At 61.2% G+C, this 24,536-nt stretch overlaps 1 protein-coding gene across 5 annotated transcripts in view; it reads right to left on the bottom strand.

Moving 5' to 3' along the window:
- Positions 1-691: 691 nt before the first annotated feature.
- The window catches only part of Ahnak2 (AHNAK nucleoprotein 2), a 34,092-nt gene continuing 10,247 nt past the window's right edge, over positions 692-24,536 (bottom strand). For 2 of the 5 annotated variants that reach the window (XM_063241204.1, XM_063241205.1), the window contains exons 2-8: positions 20,552-20,610; positions 20,368-20,466; positions 20,028-20,129; positions 19,338-19,488; positions 18,982-19,166; positions 17,369-18,892; positions 692-16,417 (exon numbers count right to left, since the gene is read on the bottom strand). In XM_063241204.1, the coding sequence (XP_063097274.1) occupies positions 1,016-16,417; positions 17,369-18,892; positions 18,982-19,166; positions 19,338-19,488; positions 20,028-20,129; positions 20,368-20,466; positions 20,552-20,610 (17,522 nt within the window). In that variant the 3' untranslated portion in view covers positions 692-1,015. The remainder of the gene's footprint in view (positions 16,418-17,368; positions 18,893-18,981; positions 19,167-19,337; positions 19,489-20,027; positions 20,130-20,367; positions 20,467-20,551; positions 20,611-24,536) is intronic. The other 3 variants (XM_063241208.1, XM_063241207.1, XM_063241206.1) reach the window with 3 other exon arrangements.

Genomic DNA, 24,536 nt, shown 5'->3' with positions numbered 1-24,536 from the left:
CCCTGCTATGTGCCCAAAAAGCCTGGACACATGGCGGGCAGAGTGGGGCATGCAGTAGCCCTGGACTCTCCCTTTCCAGATCTTTCCCATCCAATCAGCCACAGGGAGACATGGTGGCCCACAGTGGCATGGGGACGAACCTAGCCTATGCTCTGGTGTGCTCTGGGCCCTCTCAGGGCCATGCAGGTAGTCACAGACTAGCAGCTCTCCCCTTCAGGATGAGCAGACCAGCTCTGGGCCTGGAGGGCATCCATGGGCAGCAGGGGTGATGCAGAGACTTTCCTTCCCTGCAGCCCCAGTGGACTTGCCTCCCAGGGCTGCCCAGAAGGTGGCCACTGTGGCCAGGGCAGCTGTGAAGCACAGATCAAGATCAGGCCAATGACACAGCCGAGCGCCCTGCTGTCTGCTGCCCCTGCCAGTATGTGGTCTTCTGGCCCAGAACCGCCTCCCTGCTGCCTGGAGGGTGTGTTTGTGACAGTGTCTCCTGCCTGCTGTGAGCTCAAGCCCTGGCTTTTCCACATCCCCCTCATGGTCCCTGGATACACAAATGAGAAGGGGCAGTTACTCTGGGACATGCCCTGGACTCTGGCTTCTACAGCGACCCAGTGGTGACAAGGCCCAGGCATATGTGGGGGAAAGCGGGCGAGGGGAGTTTGGCCCCCCAGAACAGAAGAACTCGGCAGCCTTTACCAAGGATACAACTTTTCCTTTATTGTCATCAGGGGGCTGCTGAGCCAGCTCCACCTGGGCTGGTATAGCGTGTACACAGCTGGGTTCTGGTTTTGGGTTCTAGGGTGAGCCCACTTGAGCAGCAGAACATGTGGACACCAAGGTGTGCACCAGGGAGTAGTCTGGGTGCCTCCAAAGCCCAGCATTTAGGTTCTGTCTAGGACAATGTGAGGGGCTGCTGGCCACTGCTTCATCCAGCTCTGTGAATCAGGGTGTTGTGTGGGGCCAGGACAAGGAGCTCCTTGCAGGTGCCCAGGTGCTGTTTAGCATTGCACCTGTCCAGCTTTCATTTGCTCGTGGGCCCGGGTACAGATTCCTCACTGGTGGGAGCCTGTGGCTCCAGCAAGATCAACTCCGTTCTCGCCAAGGACGCCACCATGCCTATGGCACCTGGTGTGCTCCCAGCTGGCTCACCCTCCTTCTCCTCAGGGGAGAAGCTTTCCTGGGCATCAAAGAAGGTGACACTTTCTTCCTGGAGTGTGCGCTCAGCCAGACCCGCCTCATCCTCTATGCTTTTCGCGTTCTTGGCAGGTGATGATGAGAACCCTAATTTGGGCAACCGAAACCAGCCCACCCTCTCCTGTTTCTTAGGCAGTTCCAAGTCTGGCCGAGGCGCCGGCTGGGTCTGGACAGGAACAGATCTTTGGGCATCTTCTCTGGAGTCGGCAGTGGTCTCACTGACAGAGGAGGAGAACCCAATACTTGGAAGCCAGGACCAGAACACACCCGAAGGCTTTTTTCCCTCTGGCCTTCCTTTCAGAACTCTGTTTTCAGCTGCCGGTGGTGCTGCGGCCTCTCCGCTGTCCTCAGGAAGAAACTCAAGGATTTCTGCAGGCTCTTCGTCATCTTCAGAGCCGCTGTCTGCAGGTGGGGGCCTGGCAGGAATGTCAGACCCAAGCGTCCGCGGCCCAGGAAGGCTGGCACTGGCCGAGATCACCTCAAATGGCTCTGCAGCTTCAGGGGCACCATCCTCAGAGAGGGAGTCTGCTCTGGTGGCAGCAGAGCTCTCCTGTCCCCTGGGATCTGGAGCCTGAGCAGGAGGCCCTAGGGTCTTCACCTTCAGCAAAGAAAATCCGTAAGAAGGTGTCTGGACCGTGGACGTGGGGATTTCCGATTCCCGCACGATCTGGGAGGAAAAGGCCTCGGGGACCACGCGCTCGGCATGCTCTCGAGTCACCTGGCTGCACACCACAACTTGGTGACTCGCACCCTGCTCCGCCTGGATGTGCACCTTCACCTTGGACACTGGGGAGGCTTTCGAGAGGCAGTCGGGCCCTGCACTCAGGAGACTGGCATCCCAGAGCCCAGGCCCTGGGTCCACACCTGGCCCTGCTCCCCGCACATCCCTCACCACAGGAAAGAAGACATCTGCCTCTGAACCAGGGGCCGGGAAGGAGAACCTGGGTGCTCTGAGCTTGGGGAACGTGACAGTGAGCACAGAGTCTTCCCAGAGCTGCCGCATGTCTACCACGGAGACCTGGGATGGCACATCAGTGCTGGACACCCTCAGCATCACAGGCCCTTCTGGCAGGGAGGGCCGCAACTCCACCCTCTCATCTTCCTTGGTGAGGTCACACCTCTCTGCTGCAGGGGTCTGGGGCTCTGGAGGCCACGAGCTGGGCTTCTGCAGAGGCAGGGAGCCTTCTGCTGGGCGAATCTGGACCTCAGAGTGGGGCTGGTCCACTCCAGGCTTCCCCACAGTGGGGGCATGGAGATCAAGCCTCAGAACATCTGGGTGGGATGCACTTCCAGAACCTGTTACCACGGCCTTCGTGTTTGAGGGCTGCAGGGACACACTGGCCTCCACCTCTGACCGTGGAGCAGAGGACTCCAGGACACTGCTGGCTGCTGCCATCTCTGCTGGTGCAGTAGCTGCCAGCATGTGCACCTGAGCCACATTTTGCTCCCTGGCCCCACTGCACTGCTTGGATAGAGACCCCCCGAAGCCAGGCACGTGGAGCCTGGGCATTCTGGACCAATGTTCTTTCGAATCGGCTGCTGGTACCACTGTGGTGGGGGCCTCCTCTGGGCTGTCCAGGGCAGGGCCTCGGTCTGCATATCCTGGGGATGGCTTCAGGGTGTCTTTGGGGGTGGGGGCTGTCCCCTCCCTGGGAGGCTGCCTCCCCAAGATGTCGCCGAGCCCAGACCCTTTGCTGTCCTCTCCCACTCCCGGGTCTTGCCTGGGATCAGGCTCACACCAGCGTGCCCCTTCCTTGGCTGGAGCAGACTGGAAAGCGGGTTTGGCAAAACCCACACTGGGCATGGGGGTCTGTGGCAGCTGGGGGGCCACATGCCCTGCTTCGTGGGGTCTTTCAGGAAGGCTGGTGCTGCCCATACCATCCTTGCGTCCACCCCTTCCTGTGGCTTCACAGTCACCTGCAGCTGTGCTGCTAGAAAGCACAGTATCTATGTCGCCCTGGGGCCTTGGGCCAGCGCGACCCTTGGACACCTTTAGTTTGGGAAGGGCCAGCCTTGGGAGGCTGAAGCCAACCTTTCTGGTTCTCTCTGAGTCTCCTTCCTTCCCTGGAGGCAGGGCTATGTGTGCCTCCATGTGGGAGCCCTGAACCCCAGGTTGGGAGTCTTCATGATCCAGATCCACAGTTAGGCTACCTGAGGGGTCCTCCAGGTGGCACAAGCTGTCCCCTGCTGACTTGGCCTCCTTCTTAGGTGACCGGCTGAACAACGGCAACTTAAAGCGATTGCGTTTGGAGGGACTCCCAGCCCACTCCCCCTCAGGACCTTCTGCAACGGCAGCTCCTACAGACAGGCTCAGAGGCTGCTCTATGATCTCGGACATAGGTGCAGCCCCAGGTGCCACTGGGAAGCCTGTCAGGTGGGACACATGCACTTCAGGAGCCAAGGCATCCTGCCCTGGGGCCTGGCCATGGGGCAGGACTGCACCCTGGACAGCAATGCCAGAGTCTCCCTCAGGAACCACTGTGAGCGGGACAGAAACCATGAAGCGTGGTTTGTGGAATTTAGGGAAAGTCACAGTGGGAGGGGACAGAGGAGGGGTTGGGTGGCCACTGGGGTGGGCTGGAGGAGGCTCCTCAGACTGGGGAAACCCAGAGGACCACAGCGCCACATAGGGAGCCACAGATAAGGATTCGGAAGCACCATGTTGTGGAGCACCATGTTGTGGAGGAGAAAGCGCAGGACCATGGAACTGGGTGAGAGTCTCACTCATCAAAGGAAGAACAACAGAGGATCCTGTAACACCACCAGAGAAGACAGCATTCTCAGTGCCACCATCAGAAGGGAGCAGCTCTGACACCGGGAGGGCGGCTTCAGGCAGCTTCACGGCCGACTGGCCAGAATGCAGGTCAACATCAGCAGAGGGAAGCTGAGCGCCAGTCTCAGGGCTCTTCAGGTCACCTTGAATGGTGGACAGGGCCACCTCGGCTTCCAACTTCGGTGTGGACAATTCCAGCGAGGCCTCGATTGACTTGCCAGGTCCCGACATGCCAAAGGAGGGCATCTTGAACTTGGGCATTTTCAACTTGCTGTCCTTCGTGGACACCTCACCCTCCAGCTTGTGGCCAGGGGCCTGGACGTCCACGTCCACAATAGGCAGCGCCACCTCCAGCTCGGGGCCGCTCAGCTCACCCTTGGGGCCCTTCGCTTCCGCCTTGGGGCCCTTCACATCAACCTGGGGGCCCTTGAGTTCCACTTTGGGCATCTTGATGCTGGGCATCTGCACCTTGGGCAGGTGGCCTTTCAGGCTGGCACCCGTGCTTGCGGCGGGCACCTCCACCTCTGGCACCTTCACAGCCACCTGGCCGGCTGGCATTTCCACGTCGGTGGAGGGCTGCTGTGTGCCGGCCTCAGGGCTCTTCAGGTCAGCTTGAATGGTGGGCAGGGCCACCTCGGCCTCCACCTTCGGTGTGGACACTTCCAGCGAGGCCTCGATTGACTTGCCGGGTCCCGACATGCCAAAGGAGGGCATCTTGAACTTGGGCATCTTGAACTTGCTGTCCTTGGCGGCCACCTCAACTTCAAGATGGCCACTTGGGGCCTGGACGTCCACCTCCATGCTGGGCAGTGCCGCCTCCAGCTCGGGGCCGCTCGGCTCACCCGTGGGCCCCTTCACCTCCGTCTTAGGGACCTTCACGTCCACCTTGGGGCCTTTAACGTCCACATGGGGGCCCTTGAGTTCCACGCTAGGCATCTTGAGGCTGGGCATCTGCACCTTGGGCAGGTGGCCTTTCAGGCTGGCACCCCCGAGTGCTGCGGGCATCTCCTCCTCGGCCAGATCGCCCTCGGGCACCTTCACAGCCAGCTGACCGGCCGGCAGTTCCACGTCAGTGGTGGGCAGCTGAGCGTGTGCCTCAGGCCTCTTCAGGTCACCTTGGATGGCCGGGAGGGCCACCTCAGCCTCTAGCTTGGACGCGGACACCTCCAGCGAGGCCTCGATGGACTTGCCGGGTGCCGAAACCCCAAAGGAGGGCATCTTGAACTTGGGCATCTTGAACTTGCCGTCCTTGGTGGCCACCTCCCCCTCCAGCTTGCCGCCGGTGGCCTGGATGTCCACCTCCCCGCTGGGCACGGCTGCCTCCAGCTCAGGACCGCTCAGCTCGCCCTTGGGGACCTTCACTTCCGCCTTGGGGTCCTTCACCTCAACCTGGGGGCCCTTGAGTTCCACTTTGGGCATCTTGAGGCTGGGCATCTTGGGAAGGTGGCCTTTCAGGCTGGCACCCGTGCTCGCAGAGGGCAGCTCACCCTCGGGCAGCTTCGCGGCTGCCTGCACGGCCGGGAAATCCACACCGCTGGGGGGCTGCTGAGCGCCGGGCTCAGGGCTCTTCAGGTCACCTTGAATGGCGGGCAGGGCCACCTCGGCCTCCAGCTTCCGTGTTGATGCCTCCAACGAGGCCTCGATGGCCTTGCCGGATGCCGACACACCAAAGGAGGGCATCTTGAACTTGGGCATTTTCAACTTGCTGTCCTTCGTGGACACCTCACCCTCCAGCTTGTGGCCAGGGGCCTGGACGTCCACGTCCACAATAGGCAGCGCCACCTCCAGCTCGGGGCCGCTCAGCTCACCCTTGGGGCCCTTCGCTTCCGCCTTGGGGCCCTTCACATCAACCTGGGGGCCCTTGAGTTCCACTTTGGGCATCTTGATGCTGGGCATCTGCACCTTGGGCAGGTGGCCTTTCAGGCTGGCACCCGTGCTTGCGGCGGGCACCTCCACCTCTGGCACCTTCACAGCCACCTGGCCGGCTGGCATTTCCACGTCGGTGGAGGGCTGCTGTGTGCCGGCCTCAGGGCTCTTCAGGTCAGCTTGAATGGTGGGCAGGGCCACCTCGGCCTCCACCTTCGGTGTGGACACTTCCAGCGAGGCCTCGATTGACTTGCCGGGTCCCGACATGCCAAAGGAGGGCATCTTGAACTTGGGCATCTTGAACTTGCTGTCCTTGGCGGCCACCTCAACTTCAAGCTGGCCACTTGGGGCCTGGACGTCCACCTCCATGCTGGGCAGTGCCGCCTCCAGCTCGGGGCCGCTCGGCTCACCCGTGGGCCCCTTCACCTCCGTCTTAGGGACCTTCACGTCCACCTTGGGGCCTTTAACGTCCACATGGGGGCCCTTGAGTTCCACGCTAGGCATCTTGAGGCTGGGCATCTGCACCTTGGGCAGGTGGCCTTTCAGGCTGGCACCCCCGAGTGCTGCGGGCATCTCCTCCTCGGCCAGATCGCCCTCGGGCACCTTCACAGCCAGCTGACCGGCCGGCAGTTCCACGTCAGTGGTGGGCAGCTGAGCGTGTGCCTCAGGCCTCTTCAGGTCACCTTGGATGGCCGGGAGGGCCACCTCAGCCTCTAGCTTGGACGCGGACACCTCCAGCGAGGCCTCGATGGACTTGCCGGGTGCCGAAACCCCAAAGGAGGGCATCTTGAACTTGGGCATCTTGAACTTGCCGTCCTTGGTGGCCACCTCCCCCTCCAGCTTGCCGCCGGTGGCCTGGATGTCCACCTCCCCGCTGGGCACGGCTGCCTCCAGCTCAGGACTGCTCAGCTCGCCCTTGGGGACCTTCACTTCCGCCTTGGGGTCCTTCACCTCAACCTGGGGGCCCTTGAGTTCCACTTTGGGCATCTTGAGGCTGGGCATCTGCACCTTGGGAAGGTGGCCTTTCAGGCTGGCACCCGTGCTCGCAGAGGGCAGCTCACCCTCGGGCAGCTTCGCGGCTGCCTGCACGGCCGGGAAATCCACACCGCTGGGGGGCTGCTGAGCGCCGGGCTCAGGGCTCTTCAGGTCACCTTGAATGGCGGGCAGGGCCACCTCAGCCTCCAGCTTCCGTGTTGATGCCTCCAACGAGGCCTCGATGGCCTTGCCGGATGCCGACACACCAAAGGAGGGCATCTTGAACTTGGGCATTTTCAACTTGCTGTCCTTCGTGGACACCTCACCCTCCAGCTTGTGGCCAGGGGCCTGGACGTCCACGTCCACAATAGGCAGCGCCACCTCCAGCTCGGGGCCGCTCAGCTCACCCTTGGGGCCCTTCGCTTCCGCCTTGGGGCCCTTCACATCAACCTGGGGGCCCTTGAGTTCCACTTTGGGCATCTTGATGCTGGGCATCTGCACCTTGGGCAGGTGGCCTTTCAGGCTGGCACCCGTGCTTGCGGCGGGCACCTCCACCTCTGGCACCTTCACAGCCACCTGGCCGGCTGGCATTTCCACGTCGGTGGAGGGCTGCTGTGTGCCGGCCTCAGGGCTCTTCAGGTCAGCTTGAATGGTGGGCAGGGCCACCTCGGCCTCCACCTTCGGTGTGGACACTTCCAGCGAGGCCTCGATTGACTTGCCGGGTCCCGACATGCCAAAGGAGGGCATCTTGAACTTGGGCATCTTGAACTTGCTGTCCTTGGCGGCCACCTCAACTTCAAGATGGCCACTTGGGGCCTGGACGTCCACCTCCATGCTGGGCAGTGCCGCCTCCAGCTCGGGGCCGCTCGGCTCACCCGTGGGCCCCTTCACCTCCGTCTTAGGGACCTTCACGTCCACCTTGGGGCCTTTAACGTCCACATGGGGGCCCTTGAGTTCCACGCTAGGCATCTTGAGGCTGGGCATCTGCACCTTGGGCAGGTGGCCTTTCAGGCTGGCACCCCCGAGTGCTGCGGGCATCTCCTCCTCGGCCAGATCGCCCTCGGGCACCTTCACAGCCAGCTGACCGGCCGGCAGTTCCACGTCAGTGGTGGGCAGCTGAGCGTGTGCCTCAGGCCTCTTCAGGTCACCTTGGATGGCCGGGAGGGCCACCTCAGCCTCTAGCTTGGACGCGGACACCTCCAGCGAGGCCTCGATGGACTTGCCGGGTGCCGAAACCCCAAAGGAGGGCATCTTGAACTTGGGCATCTTGAACTTGCCGTCCTTGGTGGCCACCTCCCCCTCCAGCTTGCCGCCGGTGGCCTGGATGTCCACCTCCCCGCTGGGCACGGCTGCCTCCAGCTCAGGACCGCTCAGCTCGCCCTTGGGGACCTTCACTTCCGCCTTGGGGTCCTTCACCTCAACCTGGGGGCCCTTGAGTTCCACTTTGGGCATCTTGAGGCTGGGCATCTTGGGAAGGTGGCCTTTCAGGCTGGCACCCGTGCTCGCAGAGGGCAGCTCACCCTCGGGCAGCTTCGCGGCTGCCTGCACGGCCGGGAAATCCACACCGCTGGGGGGCTGCTGAGCGCCGGGCTCAGGGCTCTTCAGGTCACCTTGAATGGCGGGCAGGGCCACCTCAGCCTCCAGCTTCCGTGTTGATGCCTCCAACGAGGCCTCGATGGCCTTGCCGGATGCCGACACACCAAAGGAGGGCATCTTGAACTTGGGCATTTTCAACTTGCTGTCCTTCGTGGACACCTCACCCTCCAGCTTGTGGCCAGGGGCCTGGACGTCCACGTCCACAATAGGCAGCGCCACCTCCAGCTCGGGGCCGCTCAGCTCACCCTTGGGGCCCTTCGCTTCCGCCTTGGGGCCCTTCACATCAACCTGGGGGCCCTTGAGTTCCACTTTGGGCATCTTGATGCTGGGCATCTGCACCTTGGGCAGGTGGCCTTTCAGGCTGGCACCCGTGCTTGCGGCGGGCACCTCCACCTCTGGCACCTTCACAGCCACCTGGCCGGCTGGCATTTCCACGTCGGTGGAGGGCTGCTGTGTGCCGGCCTCAGGGCTCTTCAGGTCACCTTGAATGGTGGGCAGGGCCACCTCGGCCTCCACCTTCGGTGTGGACACTTCCAGCGAGGCCTCGATTGACTTGCCGGGTCCCGACATGCCAAAGGAGGGCATCTTGAACTTGGGCATCTTGAACTTGCTGTCCTTGGCGGCCACCTCAACTTCAAGCTGGCCACTTGGGGCCTGGACGTCCACCTCCATGCTGGGCAGTGCCGCCTCCAGCTCGGGGCCGCTCGGCTCACCCGTGGGCCCCTTCACCTCCGTCTTAGGGACCTTCACGTCCACCTTGGGGCCTTTAACGTCCACATGGGGGCCCTTGAGTTCCACGCTAGGCATCTTGAGGCTGGGCATCTGCACCTTGGGCAGGTGGCCTTTCAGGCTGGCACCCCCGAGTGCTGCGGGCATCTCCTCCTCGGCCAGATCGCCCTTGGGCACCTTCACAGCCAGCTGACCGGCCGGCAGTTCCACGTCAGTGGTGGGCAGCTGAGCGTGTGCCTCAGGCCTCTTCAGGTCACCTTGGATGGCCGGGAGGGCCACCTCAGCCTCTAGCTTGGACGCGGACACCTCCAGCGAGGCCTCGATGGACTTGCCGGGTGCCGAAACCCCAAAGGAGGGCATCTTGAACTTGGGCATCTTGAACTTGCCGTCCTTGGTGGCCACCTCCCCCTCCAGCTTGCCGCCGGTGGCCTGGATGTCCACCTCCCCGCTGGGCACGGCTGCCTCCAGCTCAGGACCGCTCAGCTCGCCCTTGGGGACCTTCACTTCCGCCTTGGGGTCCTTCACCTCAACCTGGGGGCCCTTGAGTTCCACTTTGGGCATCTTGAGGCTGGGCATCTTGGGAAGGTGGCCTTTCAGGCTGGCACCCGTGCTCGCAGAGGGCAGCTCACCCTCGGGCAGCTTCGCGGCTGCCTGCACGGCCGGGAAATCCACACCGCTGGGGGGCTGCTGAGCGCCGGGCTCAGGGCTCTTCAGGTCACCTTGAATGGCGGGCAGGGCCACCTCGGCCTCCAGCTTCCGTGTTGATGCCTCCAACGAGGCCTCGATGGCCTTGCCGGATGCCGACACACCAAAGGAGGGCATCTTGAACTTGGGCATTTTCAACTTGCTGTCCTTCGTGGACACCTCACCCTCCAGCTTGTGGCCAGGGGCCTGGACGTCCACGTCCACAATAGGCAGCGCCACCTCCAGCTCGGGGCCGCTCAGCTCACCCTTGGGGCCCTTCGCTTCCGCCTTGGGGCCCTTCACATCAACCTGGGGGCCCTTGAGTTCCACTTTGGGCATCTTGATGCTGGGCATCTGCACCTTGGGCAGGTGGCCTTTCAGGCTGGCACCCGTGCTCGCGGCGGGCACCTCCACCTCTGGCACCTTCACAGCCACCTGGCCGGCTGGCATTTCCACGTCGGTGGAGGGCTGCTGTGTGCCGGCCTCAGGGCTCTTCAGGTCACCTTGAATGGTGGGCAGGGCCACCTCGGCCTCCACCTTCGGTGTGGACACTTCCAGCGAGGCCTCGATTGACTTGCCGGGTCCCGACATGCCAAAGGAGGGCATCTTGAACTTGGGCATCTTGAACTTGCTGTCCTTGGCGGCCACCTCAACTTCAAGATGGCCACTTGGGGCCTGGACGTCCACCTCCATGCTGGGCAGTGCCGCCTCCAGCTCGGGGCCGCTCGGCTCACCCGTGGGCCCCTTCACCTCCGTCTTAGGGACCTTCACGTCCACCTTGGGGCCTTTAACGTCCACATGGGGGCCCTTGAGTTCCACGCTAGGCATCTTGAGGCTGGGCATCTGCACCTTGGGCAGGTGGCCTTTCAGGCTGGCACCCCCGAGTGCTGCGGGCATCTCCTCCTCGGCCAGATCGCCCTCGGGCACCTTCACAGCCAGCTGACCGGCCGGCAGTTCCACGTCAGTGGTGGGCAGCTGAGCGTGTGCCTCAGGCCTCTTCAGGTCACCTTGGATGGCCGGGAGGGCCACCTCAGCCTCTAGCTTGGACGCGGACACCTCCAGCGAGGCCTCGATGGACTTGCCGGGTGCCGAAACCCCAAAGGAGGGCATCTTGAACTTGGGCATCTTGAACTTGCCGTCCTTGGTGGCCACCTCCCCCTCCAGCTTGCCGCCGGTGGCCTGGATGTCCACCTCCCCGCTGGGCACGGCTGCCTCCAGCTCAGGACCGCTCAGCTCGCCCTTGGGGACCTTCACTTCCGCCTTGGGGTCCTTCACCTCAACCTGGGGGCCCTTGAGTTCCACTTTGGGCATCTTGAGGCTGGGCATCTTGGGAAGGTGGCCTTTCAGGCTGGCACCCGTGCTCGCAGAGGGCAGCTCACCCTCGGGCAGCTTCGCGGCTGCCTGCACGGCCGGGAAATCCACACCGCTGGGGGGCTGCTGAGCGCCGGGCTCAGGGCTCTTCAGGTCACCTTGAATGGCGGGCAGGGCCACCTCAGCCTCCAGCTTCCGTGTTGATGCCTCCAACGAGGCCTCGATGGCCTTGCCGGATGCCGACACACCAAAGGAGGGCATCTTGAACTTGGGCATTTTCAACTTGCTGTCCTTCGTGGACACCTCACCCTCCAGCTTGTGGCCAGGGGCCTGGACGTCCACGTCCACAATAGGCAGCGCCACCTCCAGCTCGGGGCCGCTCAGCTCACCCTTGGGGCCCTTCGCTTCCGCCTTGGGGCCCTTCACATCAACCTGGGGGCCCTTGAGTTCCACTTTGGGCATCTTGATGCTGGGCATCTGCACCTTGGGCAGGTGGCCTTTCAGGCTGGCACCCGTGCTTGCGGCGGGCACCTCCACCTCTGGCACCTTCACAGCCACCTGGCCGGCTGGCATTTCCACGTCGGTGGAGGGCTGCTGTGTGCCGGCCTCAGGGCTCTTCAGGTCACCTTGAATGGTGGGCAGGGCCACCTCGGCCTCCACCTTCGGTGTGGACACTTCCAGCGAGGCCTCGATTGACTTGCCGGGTCCCGACATGCCAAAGGAGGGCATCTTGAACTTGGGCATCTTGAACTTGCTGTCCTTGGCGGCCACCTCAACTTCAAGCTGGCCACTTGGGGCCTGGACGTCCACCTCCATGCTGGGCAGTGCCGCCTCCAGCTCGGGGCCGCTCGGCTCACCCGTGGGCCCCTTCACCTCCGTCTTAGGGACCTTCACGTCCACCTTGGGGCCTTTAACGTCCACATGGGGGCCCTTGAGTTCCACGCTAGGCATCTTGAGGCTGGGCATCTGCACCTTGGGCAGGTGGCCTTTCAGGCTGGCACCCCCGAGTGCTGCGGGCATCTCCTCCTCGGCCAGATCGCCCTTGGGCACCTTCACAGCCAGCTGACCGGCCGGCAGTTCCACGTCAGTGGTGGGCAGCTGAGCGTGTGCCTCAGGCCTCTTCAGGTCACCTTGGATGGCCGGGAGGGCCACCTCAGCCTCTAGCTTGGACGCGGACACCTCCAGCGAGGCCTCGATGGACTTGCCGGGTGCCGAAACCCCAAAGGAGGGCATCTTGAACTTGGGCATCTTGAACTTGCCGTCCTTGGTGGCCACCTCCCCCTCCAGCTTGCCGCCGGTGGCCTGGATGTCCACCTCCCCGCTGGGCACGGCTGCCTCCAGCTCAGGACCGCTCAGCTCGCCCTTGGGGACCTTCACTTCCGCCTTGGGGTCCTTCACCTCAACCTGGGGGCCCTTGAGTTCCACTTTGGGCATCTTGAGGCTGGGCATCTTGGGAAGGTGGCCTTTCAGGCTGGCACCCGTGCTCGCAGAGGGCAGCTCACCCTCGGGCAGCTTCGCGGCTGCCTGCACGGCCGGGAAATCCACACCGCTGGGGGGCTGCTGAGCGCCGGGCTCAGGGCTCTTCAGGTCACCTTGAATGGCGGGCAGGGCCACCTCGGCCTCCAGCTTCCGTGTTGATGCCTCCAACGAGGCCTCGATGGCCTTGCCGGATGCCGACACACCAAAGGAGGGCATCTTGAACTTGGGCATTTTCAACTTGCTGTCCTTCGTGGACACCTCACCCTCCAGCTTGTGGCCAGGGGCCTGGACGTCCACGTCCACAATAGGCAGCGCCACCTCCAGCTCGGGGCCGCTCAGCTCACCCTTGGGGCCCTTCGCTTCCGCCTTGGGGCCCTTCACATCAACCTGGGGGCCCTTGAGTTCCACTTTGGGCATCTTGATGCTGGGCATCTGCACCTTGGGCAGGTGGCCTTTCAGGCTGGCACCCGTGCTCGCGGCGGGCACCTCCACCTCTGGCACCTTCACAGCCACCTGGCCGGCTGGCATTTCCACGTCGGTGGAGGGCTGCTGTGTGCCGGCCTCAGGGCTCTTCAGGTCACCTTGAATGGTGGGCAGGGCCACCTCGGCCTCCACCTTCGGTGTGGACACTTCCAGCGAGGCCTCGATTGACTTGCCGGGTCCCGACATGCCAAAGGAGGGCATCTTGAACTTGGGCATCTTGAACTTGCTGTCCTTGGCGGCCACCTCAACTTCAAGATGGCCACTTGGGGCCTGGACGTCCACCTCCATGCTGGGCAGTGCCGCCTCCAGCTCGGGGCCGCTCGGCTCACCCGTGGGCCCCTTCACCTCCGTCTTAGGGACCTTCACGTCCACCTTGGGGCCTTTAACGTCCACATGGGGGCCCTTGAGTTCCACGCTAGGCATCTTGAGGCTGGGCATCTGCACCTTGGGCAGGTGGCCTTTCAGGCTGGCACCCCCGAGTGCTGCGGGCATCTCCTCCTCGGCCAGATCGCCCTCGGGCACCTTCACAGCCAGCTGACCGGCCGGCAGTTCCACGTCAGTGGTGGGCAGCTGAGCGTGTGCCTCAGGCCTCTTCAGGTCACCTTGGATGGCCGGGAGGGCCACCTCAGCCTCTAGCTTGGACGCGGACACCTCCAGCGAGGCCTCGATGGACTTGCCGGGTGCCGAAACCCCAAAGGAGGGCATCTTGAACTTGGGCATCTTGAACTTGCCGTCCTTGGTGGCCACCTCCCCCTCCAGCTTGCCGCCGGTGGCCTGGATGTCCACCTCCCCGCTGGGCACGGCTGCCTCCAGCTCAGGACCGCTCAGCTCGCCCTTGGGGACCTTCACTTCCGCCTTGGGGTCCTTCACCTCAACCTGGGGGCCCTTGAGTTCCACTTTGGGCATCTTGAGGCTGGGCATCTGCACCTTGGGAAGGTGGCCTTTCAGGCTGGCACCCGTGCTCACAGAGGGCAGCTCACCCTCGGGCAGCTTCGCGGCTGCCTGCACGGCCGGGAAATCCACACCGCTGGGGGGCTGCTGAGCGCCGGGCTCAGGGCTCTTCAGGTCACCTTGAATGGCGGGCAGGGCCACCTCGGCCTCCAGCTTCCGTGTTGATGCCTCCAACGAGGCCTCGATGGCCTTGCCGGATGCCGACACACCAAAGGAGGGCATCTTGAACTTGGGCATTTTCAACTTGCTGTCCTTCGTGGACACCTCACCCTCCAGCTTGTGGCCAGGGGCCTGGACGTCCACGTCCACAATAGGCAGCGCCACCTCCAGCTCGGGGCCGCTCAGCTCACCCTTGGGGCCCTTCGCTTCCGCCTTGGGGCCCTTCACATCAACCTGGGGGCCCTTGAGTTCCACTTTGGGCATCTTGATGCTGGGCATCTGCACCTTGGGCAGGTGGCCTTTCAGGCTGGCACCCGTGCTCGCGGCGGGCACCTCCACCTCTGGCACCTTCACAGCCACCTGGCCGGCTGGCATTTCCGCGTCGGTGGAGGGCTGCTGTGTGCCGGCCTCAGGGCTCTTCAGGTCACCTTGAATGGTGGGCAGGGCCACCTCGGCCTCCACCTTCGGTGTGGACACTTCCAGCGAGGCCTCGATTGACTTGCCGGGTCCCGACATGCCAAAGGAGGGCATCTTGAACTTGGGCATCTTGAACTTGCTGTCCTTGGCGGCCACCTCAACTTCAAGATGGCCACTTGGGGCCTGGACGTCCACCTCCATGCTGGGCAGTGCCGCCTCCAGCTCGGGGCCGCTCGGCTCACCCATGGGCCCCTTCACCTCCGTCTTAGGGACCTTCACGTCCACCTTGGGGCCTTTAACGTCCACATGGGGGCCCTTGAGTTCCACGCTAGGCATCTTGAGGCTGGGCATCTGCACCTTGGGCAGGTGGCCTTTCAGGCTGGCACCCCCGAGTGCTGCGGGCATCTCCTCCTCGGCCAGATCGCCCTCGGGCACCTTCACAGCCAGCTGACCGGCCGGCAGTTCCACGTCAGTGGTGGGCAGCTGAGCGTGTGCCTCAGGCCTCTTCAGGTCACCTTGGATGGCCGGGAGGGCCACCTCAGCCTCTAGCTTGGACGCGGACACCTCCAGCGAGGCCTCGATGGACTTGCCGGGTGCCGAAACCCCAAAGGAGGGCATCTTGAACTTGGGCATCTTGAACTTGCCGTCCTTGGTGGCCACCTCCCCCTCCAGCTTGCCGCCGGTGGCCTGGATGTCCACCTCCCCGCTGGGCACGGCTGCCTCCAGCTCAGGACCGCTCAGCTCGCCCTTGGGGACCTTCACTTCCGCCTTGGGGTCCTTCACCTCAACCTGGGGGCCCTTGAGTTCCACTTTGGGCATCTTGAGGCTGGGCATCTGCACCTTGGGAAGGTGGCCTTTCAGGCTGGCACCCGTGCTCGCAGAGGGCAGCTCACCCTCGGGCAGCTTCGCGGCTGCCTGCACGGCCGGGAAATCCACACCGCTGGGGGGCTGCTGAGCGCCGGGCTCAGGGCTCTTCAGGTCACCTTGAATGGCGGGCAGGGCCACCTCAGCCTCCAGCTTCCGTGTTGATGCCTCCAACGAGGCCTCGATGGCCTTGCCGGATGCCGACACACCAAAGGAGGGCATCTTGAACTTGGGCATTTTCAACTTGCTGTCCTTCGTGGACACCTCACCCTCCAGCTTGTGGCCAGGGGCCTGGACGTCCACGTCCACAATAGGCAGCGCCACCTCCAGCTCGGGGCCGCTCAGCTCACCCTTGGGGCCCTTCGCTTCCGCCTTGGGGCCCTTCACATCAACCTGGGGGCCCTTGAGTTCCACTTTGGGCATCTTGATGCTGGGCATCTGCACCTTGGGCAGGTGGCCTTTCAGGCTGGCACCCGTGCTTGCGGCGGGCACCTCCACCTCTGGCACCTTCACAGCCACCTGGCCGGCTGGCATTTCCACGTCGGTGGAGGGCTGCTGTGTGCCGGCCTCAGGGCTCTTCAGGTCAGCTTGAATGGTGGGCAGGGCCACCTCGGCCTCCACCTTCGGTGTGGACACTTCCAGCGAGGCCTCGATTGACTTGCCGGGTCCCGACATGCCAAAGGAGGGCATCTTGAACTTGGGCATCTTGAACTTGCTGTCCTTGGCGGCCACCTCAACTTCAAGATGGCCACTTGGGGCCTGGACGTCCACCTCCATGCTGGGCAGTGCCGCCTCCAGCTCGGGGCCGCTCGGCTCACCCGTGGGCCCCTTCACCTCCGTCTTAGGGACCTTCACGTCCACCTTGGGGCCTTTAACGTCCACATGGGGGCCCTTGAGTTCCACGCTAGGCATCTTGAGGCTGGGCATCTGCACCTTGGGCAGGTGGCCTTTCAGGCTGGCACCCCCGAGTGCTGCGGGCATCTCCTCCTCGGCCAGATCGCCCTCGGGCACCTTCACAGCCAGCTGACCGGCCGGCAGTTCCACGTCAGTGGTGGGCAGCTGAGCGTGTGCCTCAGGCCTCTTCAGGTCACCTTGGATGGCCGGGAGGGCCACCTCAGCCTCTAGCTTGGACGCGGACACCTCCAGCGAGGCCTCGATGGACTTGCCGGGTGCCGAAACCCCAAAGGAGGGCATCTTGAACTTGGGCATCTTGAACTTGCCGTCCTTGGTGGCCACCTCCCCCTCCAGCTTGCCGCCGGTGGCCTGGATGTCCACCTCCCCGCTGGGCACGGCTGCCTCCAGCTCAGGACCGCTCAGCTCGCCCTTAGGGACCTTCACTTCCGCCTTGGGGTCCTTCACCTCAACCTGGGGGCCCTTGAGTTCCACTTTGGGCATCTTGAGGCTGGGCATCTGCACCTTGGGAAGGTGGCCTTTCAGGCTGGCACCCGTGCTCACAGAGGGCAGCTCACCCTCGGGCAGCTTCGCGGCTGCCTGCACGGCCGGGAAATCCACACCGCTGGGGGGCTGCTGAGCGCCGGGCTCAGGGCTCTTCAGGTCACCTTGAATGGCGGGCAGGGCCACCTCGGCCTCCAGCTTCCGTGTTGATGCCTCCAACGAGGCCTCGATGGCCTTGCCGGATGCCGACACACCAAAGGAGGGCATCTTGAACTTGGGCATTTTCAACTTGCTGTCCTTCGTGGACACCTCACCCTCCAGCTTGTGGCCAGGGGCCTGGACGTCCACGTCCACAATAGGCAGCGCCACCTCCAGCTCGGGGCCGCTCAGCTCACCCTTGGGGCCCTTCGCTTCCGCCTTGGGGCCCTTCACATCAACCTGGGGGCCCTTGAGTTCCACTTTGGGCATCTTGATGCAGGGCATCTGCACCTTCGGCAGGTGGCTTTTCAGGCTGGCACCCGTGCTCGCGGCGGGCAGCTCCACCTCTGGCACCTTCACAGCCACCTGGCCGGCTGACATTTCCATGTCGGTGGAGGGCTGCTGTGTGCCGGCCTCAGGGCTCTTCAGGTCAGCTTGAATGGTGGACAGGGCCACCTCGGCGTCCACCTTCGGTGTGGACACTTCCAGCGAGGCCTCGATTGACTTGCCGGGTCCCGACATGCCAAAGGAGGGCATCTTGAACTTGGGCATCTTGAACTTGCCGTCCTTGGTGGCCACCTCCCCCTCCAGCTTGCTTCCTGCGCCCTGGACGTCCACATTCATGCTGGGCAGAGCCTCCTCTAGCTGCAGGCCGCCCAGCTCTCCCTTGGGGTCCTTCCCTTCTGATTTGTGTCCCCTGCCCCCCACCTCAGTTGTTTCCAGTGTCCCTGAGATTTCTTCTTTTTCTCTGATATCATTTCTCATGTGTCTAGTTGCCTCCTTTGCTGGTGACCACCCGAATGCCAGCATTTTGAACCTGGGCAGTTTGGTCTTTAGTTCTCCCCTCTCCTTGTCCCTGTCTTCCCCTTGGCCAGGCTGTGTTCCCCTCAGTTCTGTCTCCCCAAGTTCTCTTTCTTGGCTCCTTCCCATCCCTCCTGAGGTTCCCGGTTCCTTGTCCTGTTGGTCAGCTTCTGCTTGTCCTTCAGCCTGGGTTCCTGCCCTGCCTACCCATGCAGTTTCCCTCCTCTCCTCCGCCCTTCGCCAGGTCTTGTCTTCTGTCCCTGGCACCTTCTCCCTGGGAAATGTAAATGTAGGTGTCTTTAAGTCGCGTATTCTGACATGGATTTCTTCTGTTCGTCTCAGTGTGCTTTCTGTGCCCCTGAGTGACACTGCCGTGATCTTTTTTGTCAGGCCCTGCGGTTCTTCCCTTTCATCATCCAGGGCAGGCCCAGCTCTGGCTTCTTCACCTGCGGTCTCCCCCGCTGTGGGCTTAACCTGCTTTGTCTTCCTTTGTTGCCTCACTGTGGCCCCTTCCCAGTGTCCAAGGGAGCTAGGCTCTGCATCCTGCACCGTGGTCAACACCTGTCTGGCCTTTTGTGCCTCTGTGCCACCCGCCCATGTGTCCTCCAGCTTCCTGGTGCTGTCCGGTTCCCCAAGCACCTCTCTGTCCTGGCGCCCCATGATGGGTGGGTCCTGCCTGGAGCCCTTCCTGAACCTCAGGCTTGGGAATCTCCTCCTCCTCTTCTGTCCGTCTCGTCCTGCACTCTGCTCCCCATGATCTCCTGAGCACTGGACCTCTGTGTCTGTACTGGTGGGGGACAGCTCCCGAGCACTGCCACGCTCCTGGGCCTCCGAGGAGCTGTGTGAGCGCCGGGGTCCTGGTCCCTGCTTGCCCTTCATGCCCTGGAACTTGGGCCATGAGAGTCTTTCCCGAGCCTTTCTGCCTCGGGTCTCCCTGGGCTTGGCGATGAGTCTCTCCTGGTCTCCGTCCTCCTCCAGGGTCTTCTTGGGTGTCTCTGCACACCCGTCTGCAACATCTTTTTCCTGCAACACAGGGAAAGACACATGTTGGTGCGGTGGGCATGGAGAGAGGTGCACAGCAGCTATGCAGGCCCCTCCCTGCATGGCCTCACCTGCTTCCCCGAGGCCACAGACTCGTGCTGGGAGCTTCGGAGAGCCCCGCCCTTATCCTCGGAGGCAGGCAGCTTCCGTTTGATCTGGAACTGCACCTTGTATGGCTCTGAGTACTGCAGGATCTTGAGTGCATCCTCGTATTTAATGTCATCAAAGAATATGGTGGCACTGAGCAGCTGGTCGCCTGGAGGAGAACAGGGAGCCCCAGCTCAGTCTCCACCTCAGGTAAGAGGCACCAGAGGCCCCAGCCTGGGGCAAGAGAGCCAGAGCAGCTCGGTGGAGACCTGGGGCCTCCCCAGCTCCTGTCCCTGCCCACCCCATGCCAAGGATGTAGACCCTGGCTGGTGACAGACACCTTCTCTCAGGCTGAAGAGCTTGGCTGCAGAGGAGTCTTTCAGTACTTGCTTGACAAAGATCCCCTGGTCACCGCCACCTGTGACGCTGTAACCACTGGCTCCCGCCTCCACCTCCGTCTTGAGTGTCACCTCGGTTGCCTCCTGCACAGGCTGGACAGAAGCACATCAGGGCCAAGGTAAGCATGTGCCAGTCGCCGTGGGCATCCCTGCTGGGGCCGTGTCCTCAGAGGACTGGGGCTTCACTATCCGCCTGTCAACCTGGGCAGCTCGGGGCAGAAGTGGAGACACCAGCCAAGTTGGAAGAAGCCAGCTGCAGGCAGCTGCAGGTGGGACCTGCCTCCTCTCGTCCCCGCCCACCTGCTGGGACACAGACACAGCCTGTACACCACCAATGCCTCTTTCACCACACGTTCCACAGTGCCTGGGCCAAGGGGGACAAAACCCCAAGGGAAGCGCAGGCCCTGGGTGCAGCCTGCCTGGCCTGGAGGCAGTGAGCACTAGCCAGGCACCCACAGAGCTTGGCACCTTCCTGCCTCGCAGCGTGGGCACTAGTGACCCCGGCTGTCCCAGTGCACTGCAGGACAGCTAGGTTGTGCCCCCAAATCCTCAGGAAGGGTCTGCTCCCTGAAATCCCACACATCCTCAGCCTTCTCCCCCCCCCACCACCACCACGCCCTCTGCACACCTACCTCTGGGCGACTCATGCTGGAGAAGGTCCTCGAGTCTCCTGAGTCTCGCTTCCACCAGGATCTCCGTCTCCCCAGGGACCCTTGCCTGCTGGCAATGTCGTCCTGCAGCCACAAGGGTTGGGCGTCACCCTTACCCAGCCCCGGGCAGAGTTGCCACCCTGCATGGCAAGGGAAGGTCCCTGTCCACATCCCTGCCGATGCAGCTGGAGGAAGCCCACAGGTGTGTGCACACAGTGCTGGGCAGGGCACCCCCATCCCATACCACCTGGAACTGGGTTGACTGAGCAGAAGGGTGAATGCCCAGAGAGGACGGCTTTGGAGCACACACAGAAGGGCTTACCTGGACTCCAGGGCCGGCCCCCTCTGTCGAGCATTCATAGATGGGTGAAGAGCCCTGTGGCCGGGGCCGGATGACCTCCCCTGCAGGCCCCTCAGTCACCTGACAGGAAGAGACAGGGAGTTACCTTCAGCCCTTACGGCTCCACCAGGTGAGGATGGGTGGATGTCTGGGGTGGGTAACTTACAGAGGCATCCTCTTCTGTCTCCAAGTCTGGCTCCTCCGGCTGCAGCTGGTGGCCGGACACTGCAGGGAAAGAGGTGTCAGCTGGAGATGCAGGTGGGGCGTCAGGGCATAGGCAGGGGAGGCAGGGCGGCACAGGGCGGGGGTGGGCCAGCCTGGTGGCTGGGGCTGGGGCTGGGAGCCAGGACAGGAGCAGCCTGTGCAGATAAATTCCCAGGAGTTACCAAACCAACACACAAACAACCACACCCAGAGTGAAAGGAGAATGAAGTTGTGTGATTCATCGCCTTGACCACCAGTATCAAAGGACAGATTCCAGGGCGCACAGGGAAACCAGGGGGCCTGACCCACACAGGGAGCAGGAACGGCCAGACCCCGTCTGAAGGCTCAGAGACCTCAGAGCCACCACCCCAACCTGCTGTAAAAATGAGTCTAAAAAGCTCATGGAAAAGAAGATGACGATAGCTAACAAAGACAGAATCTCATTCCAAAATGGAACTCGGTCGGGCATGGTGGTGCACGTCTGTAACCTCAGCACTTGGAAGACTGAGGCAGACAGAGCAGCTTAGTAACAGAGAGAGACTCTATCTCAAAATAAAAAATAAAAGGCTGAAAAAGTAGCTTGGTGTGAAGGCCTTGAGTTCAACCCCAGCACCACAGAAAGAAGAGGAGGCAGTGGGCAGGGGCAGAGAAGGGGAAGGAAGACAGCTCCTGTGTCAGGTGCAAGTTCTGGAGCTGACACTCCACAAAGGGGCTACCTGCAGGTCTGGGAAGCCAGAAGAAAGAAGGAAGCCTGGTGAATTAATACAAAGAATCCTGCGCAAGATCAGAAGGGCAGGGCTGAAGGAAAACAAGGAGCCTGGAGCTCTGTGCGGAGCTGAAACAGGAGAGAAAGAGGCAGAAAACAGCTGAGGAGCAATGCCTGAAAACAACCTCAAGACCAGGAAACTCAAGGAACCGGCCTCGCCACGAGGCCCAGCCCGCCACCGTCAGCACCTGGTGGAAAACACATATCCTGCATGGCCGAAGCCACGCTCTGAAGGGAAACAGTGTCCACCAGGAATGTGACACCAGCAAACTCCTTCAAAACAAAGGACCACTCCCATAGGCACGGGGAGTGCAGGGGTGCTGTGCACAGCGCAGTCCAGGTCCATGGAAGATGTTTGCAAAGGTCCTGCACGGTGGGTGGACGTGAAGGGTGTTGACACCCTAGAAACACCTTGTGCCTTGGGACAGCGACCTGTCACTGGGGTAGACCACTCAAAGGCCCATCACACAGGGCTGTGCCTCTTCACTCTGACTTCCACAAGGGCACAAGAGGGCACAAGGTGACCACTGGCAAACTTTCCACCTAGAGCATCCCAATCCCTACTGTAGACGCCACTGTGTGCCAGGCCTTGTGGACAGAGGGGCAGCCAGGCTGGGGCACGACCATTCACACAAACCCTTCTCGGGCAGGACTGCCAGCCTGATGTCACCGGGACCGTGACATGTGCAGACATGACACAGGTGTGACAAGAGGAGGCAAAGGGAGTGGCTGGAGAGATCAGGAGATAACACAGGATCCAAGGCTGCGTCTCACCGGAATTGGGCTGTTTCACCTGGGGCCAGGGCTGGGGTGAACACAGACGTCCCAGGGTGGGGCGTCTCGGTCCCAGGACGGGGCGAGGGTCCAGGCCAACTGGTGGTGGTGCAGAAACCGAGTCAGGTTACTATAAGGGACTGAACTGCAGGGCAGGCTTTAGGATGAGCAAGTTATACTGTTATAACTCGTGCCCTGGTATAAAATCCAAGGAAACAAGAGACCGAAAATTTAGGTCTCAAAGGCTTTATTTCCAGGCCTGGCGACCAGTCTCCAGGAGCCAATTTGGAGACTCTCTCCCAGAGACTGAAGGGAGGACTTTAAAAAGAGGCTGGAGGAAAAGGCGGGGGAGGGGAGGGGAAACAAAGAAACCTGCAGAGCCATCAAACTTGTTGACCCGAGTCTGGAAACTGTATTGCTGTCCACTTAGCTCTGACAATCTCGGGAGTTCCTGGTGTTTCTCAAATTACTCCCATCCTGCAGACTGACATTATCTCGGAGTGGCACATCTGCAGCAATATTTGGAGAAGAAAGTGGACAGTTAATTATCCCAGGACAGCTCATTTTCGCTAGTGGGTGCGAAGGGGTCAAGAGTTACAAGAAGCTGAAACTTAAGTTTTACAAAGATCTGATATCTAACTCATTTGATGCATACAGAACAAAAGGAAAGCACGGATTGGGGTTTGGGCCATAGTATTTCCCGGTAATTTCTTTGAAGCTAAACAGTTCTTAAAATTTGGGGCAGGCTCATTTTATGACAGCTCATCACCGGGTCGGGAAGAGGTCACCAGAAACCCAAATTCTTTATGGCCTAGATAGATAGATAGGTGAGGGGAGAGGGAGGCAATAAGGCGCCATACAGAACAGAAAACCGCGGTTATGTGTCAAGGTCAGGTAAAGGGTTAAACTCATACGCAAATCTCTCTGCACACAAGCAGGTTACTTTAAACAAGTGTAAGTTAATGGGCCATCCTAGTTTTCTTTAGCTCTTTAGCGGAGAATAGAGGCGCCTAACAGTGATTAACAACCCTTGTTAGCTTGTTTTAGCACAACTTCTGTAGTTTGTAGAGGGCAACAATGGTTAACATATCAATTAGGTGAGATTCTTGCAATTCTTTACAGAGGAGAGTATTGCTCAACATATCAATTAGGTCACTTAACATATCAGTTAGGGAAAAAGGATAAAAAAACACATTTAGTAAGCCACTTTACAGGTTTGCTGTAATACACATATAACGAAGCTATTTTCTTAGAGTACAACAATACCTCTATGAAGCTGCATGGTGTATGACCCAGGAATACTGTAGGATTTAACAGGGGGAGCAGCAGACAGGAGCAAGCTAGGGTGTGAAGGTCAGAGTGAGGGTAAGGGGGCCACGGATCAAGTTCTACGCAGTACTCACAGAACGCGTGTCCCCGGAAGGCACACTGAAGGGAGAAGGATGCCGCACTTCACCCACAGAACAGCCAGCTTCACACAGAAAGCTGCGTCCCCAAGACTCTACCGCAGAGCTTGAGATGGGGTATTAGGGTACATGTTACAGACACACATACCATGGTAGAACGGCATGTATGTAATTAAGTACTCTGATGTGTTAAAATGTTAATTGAAAAACCATAGCAAAAAATTGAAGATTTGAAGTTGGGTGTGGTGGTGTGCACTTATAATCTCGGCACTCTGGAGGCTGAGGCAGGAGGATTCAAGGCCTTCCTGGGCTACATAGTGAGTTCAAGCCCATCCTGAATACATGGCAAGACATTGTCTCAAAAAACGAAAGTGAATTAATGAATGAAAGATTTGAACAGACATTTCACAAAGCAAGATGCTTATTGGCAATGGCCAATAAGCATGAGAAAAGGTGGTCAACTTGCTTTGTCACAGGAAATGCAGATTAAACCCAGCCCCACTGAGATGCTGGGCATACAGGCCATGCTTGGCAGAGGCTCTGAAGGGCACCTGAGACACCCACTCCTCACCCCTGAAAACACGGGTGCACTGCGGGTCAGCGGTTATAGGACAGCTCCCAGAGGATGCTTGGAAATGGCAGGGCAGAGGATATAGCAGGCCTTGGGCGAGGCTGTGAATTTGACTCCCAACATCACAAGAAAAAACAAAGAAAAATGGGAAAGAAAACATTGGAAAGGGAATTGAGGGCACACAGGGGGAGTTGACACATGGGGCGGCACTCAAGGGCGCCACCGTGCAGAGCCACAGGAGGACCCAGTGTGCCTCCCGAGGAGCACCCCCCCCCAAGGCTGCTGAGGGTGCAGGGCAGCTGGGACCCCTGACCTGGCTGCATGGCCAGGGTCACTTTGGACACGGTAGAAGCACCAGGGAAGTGGGGCACCTGGGGAGAAAGGCTGGCTTCTTCTCAGCCAGGGTGCTAGCCACTAGGGGATCACGATT

The sequence above is a fragment of the Cavia porcellus genome, unplaced genomic scaffold (genome assembly GCF_034190915.1).
Source record: "Cavia porcellus strain 051 isolate PalLab524CR breed Dunkin Hartley unplaced genomic scaffold, mCavPor4.1 scaffold_31, whole genome shotgun sequence".
Lineage (NCBI taxonomy): Eukaryota > Metazoa > Chordata > Mammalia > Rodentia > Caviidae > Cavia > Cavia porcellus.
The sequence above is the reverse complement of the archived record's forward strand: the minus strand, read 5'-3'. Positions and strand labels throughout refer to the sequence as shown.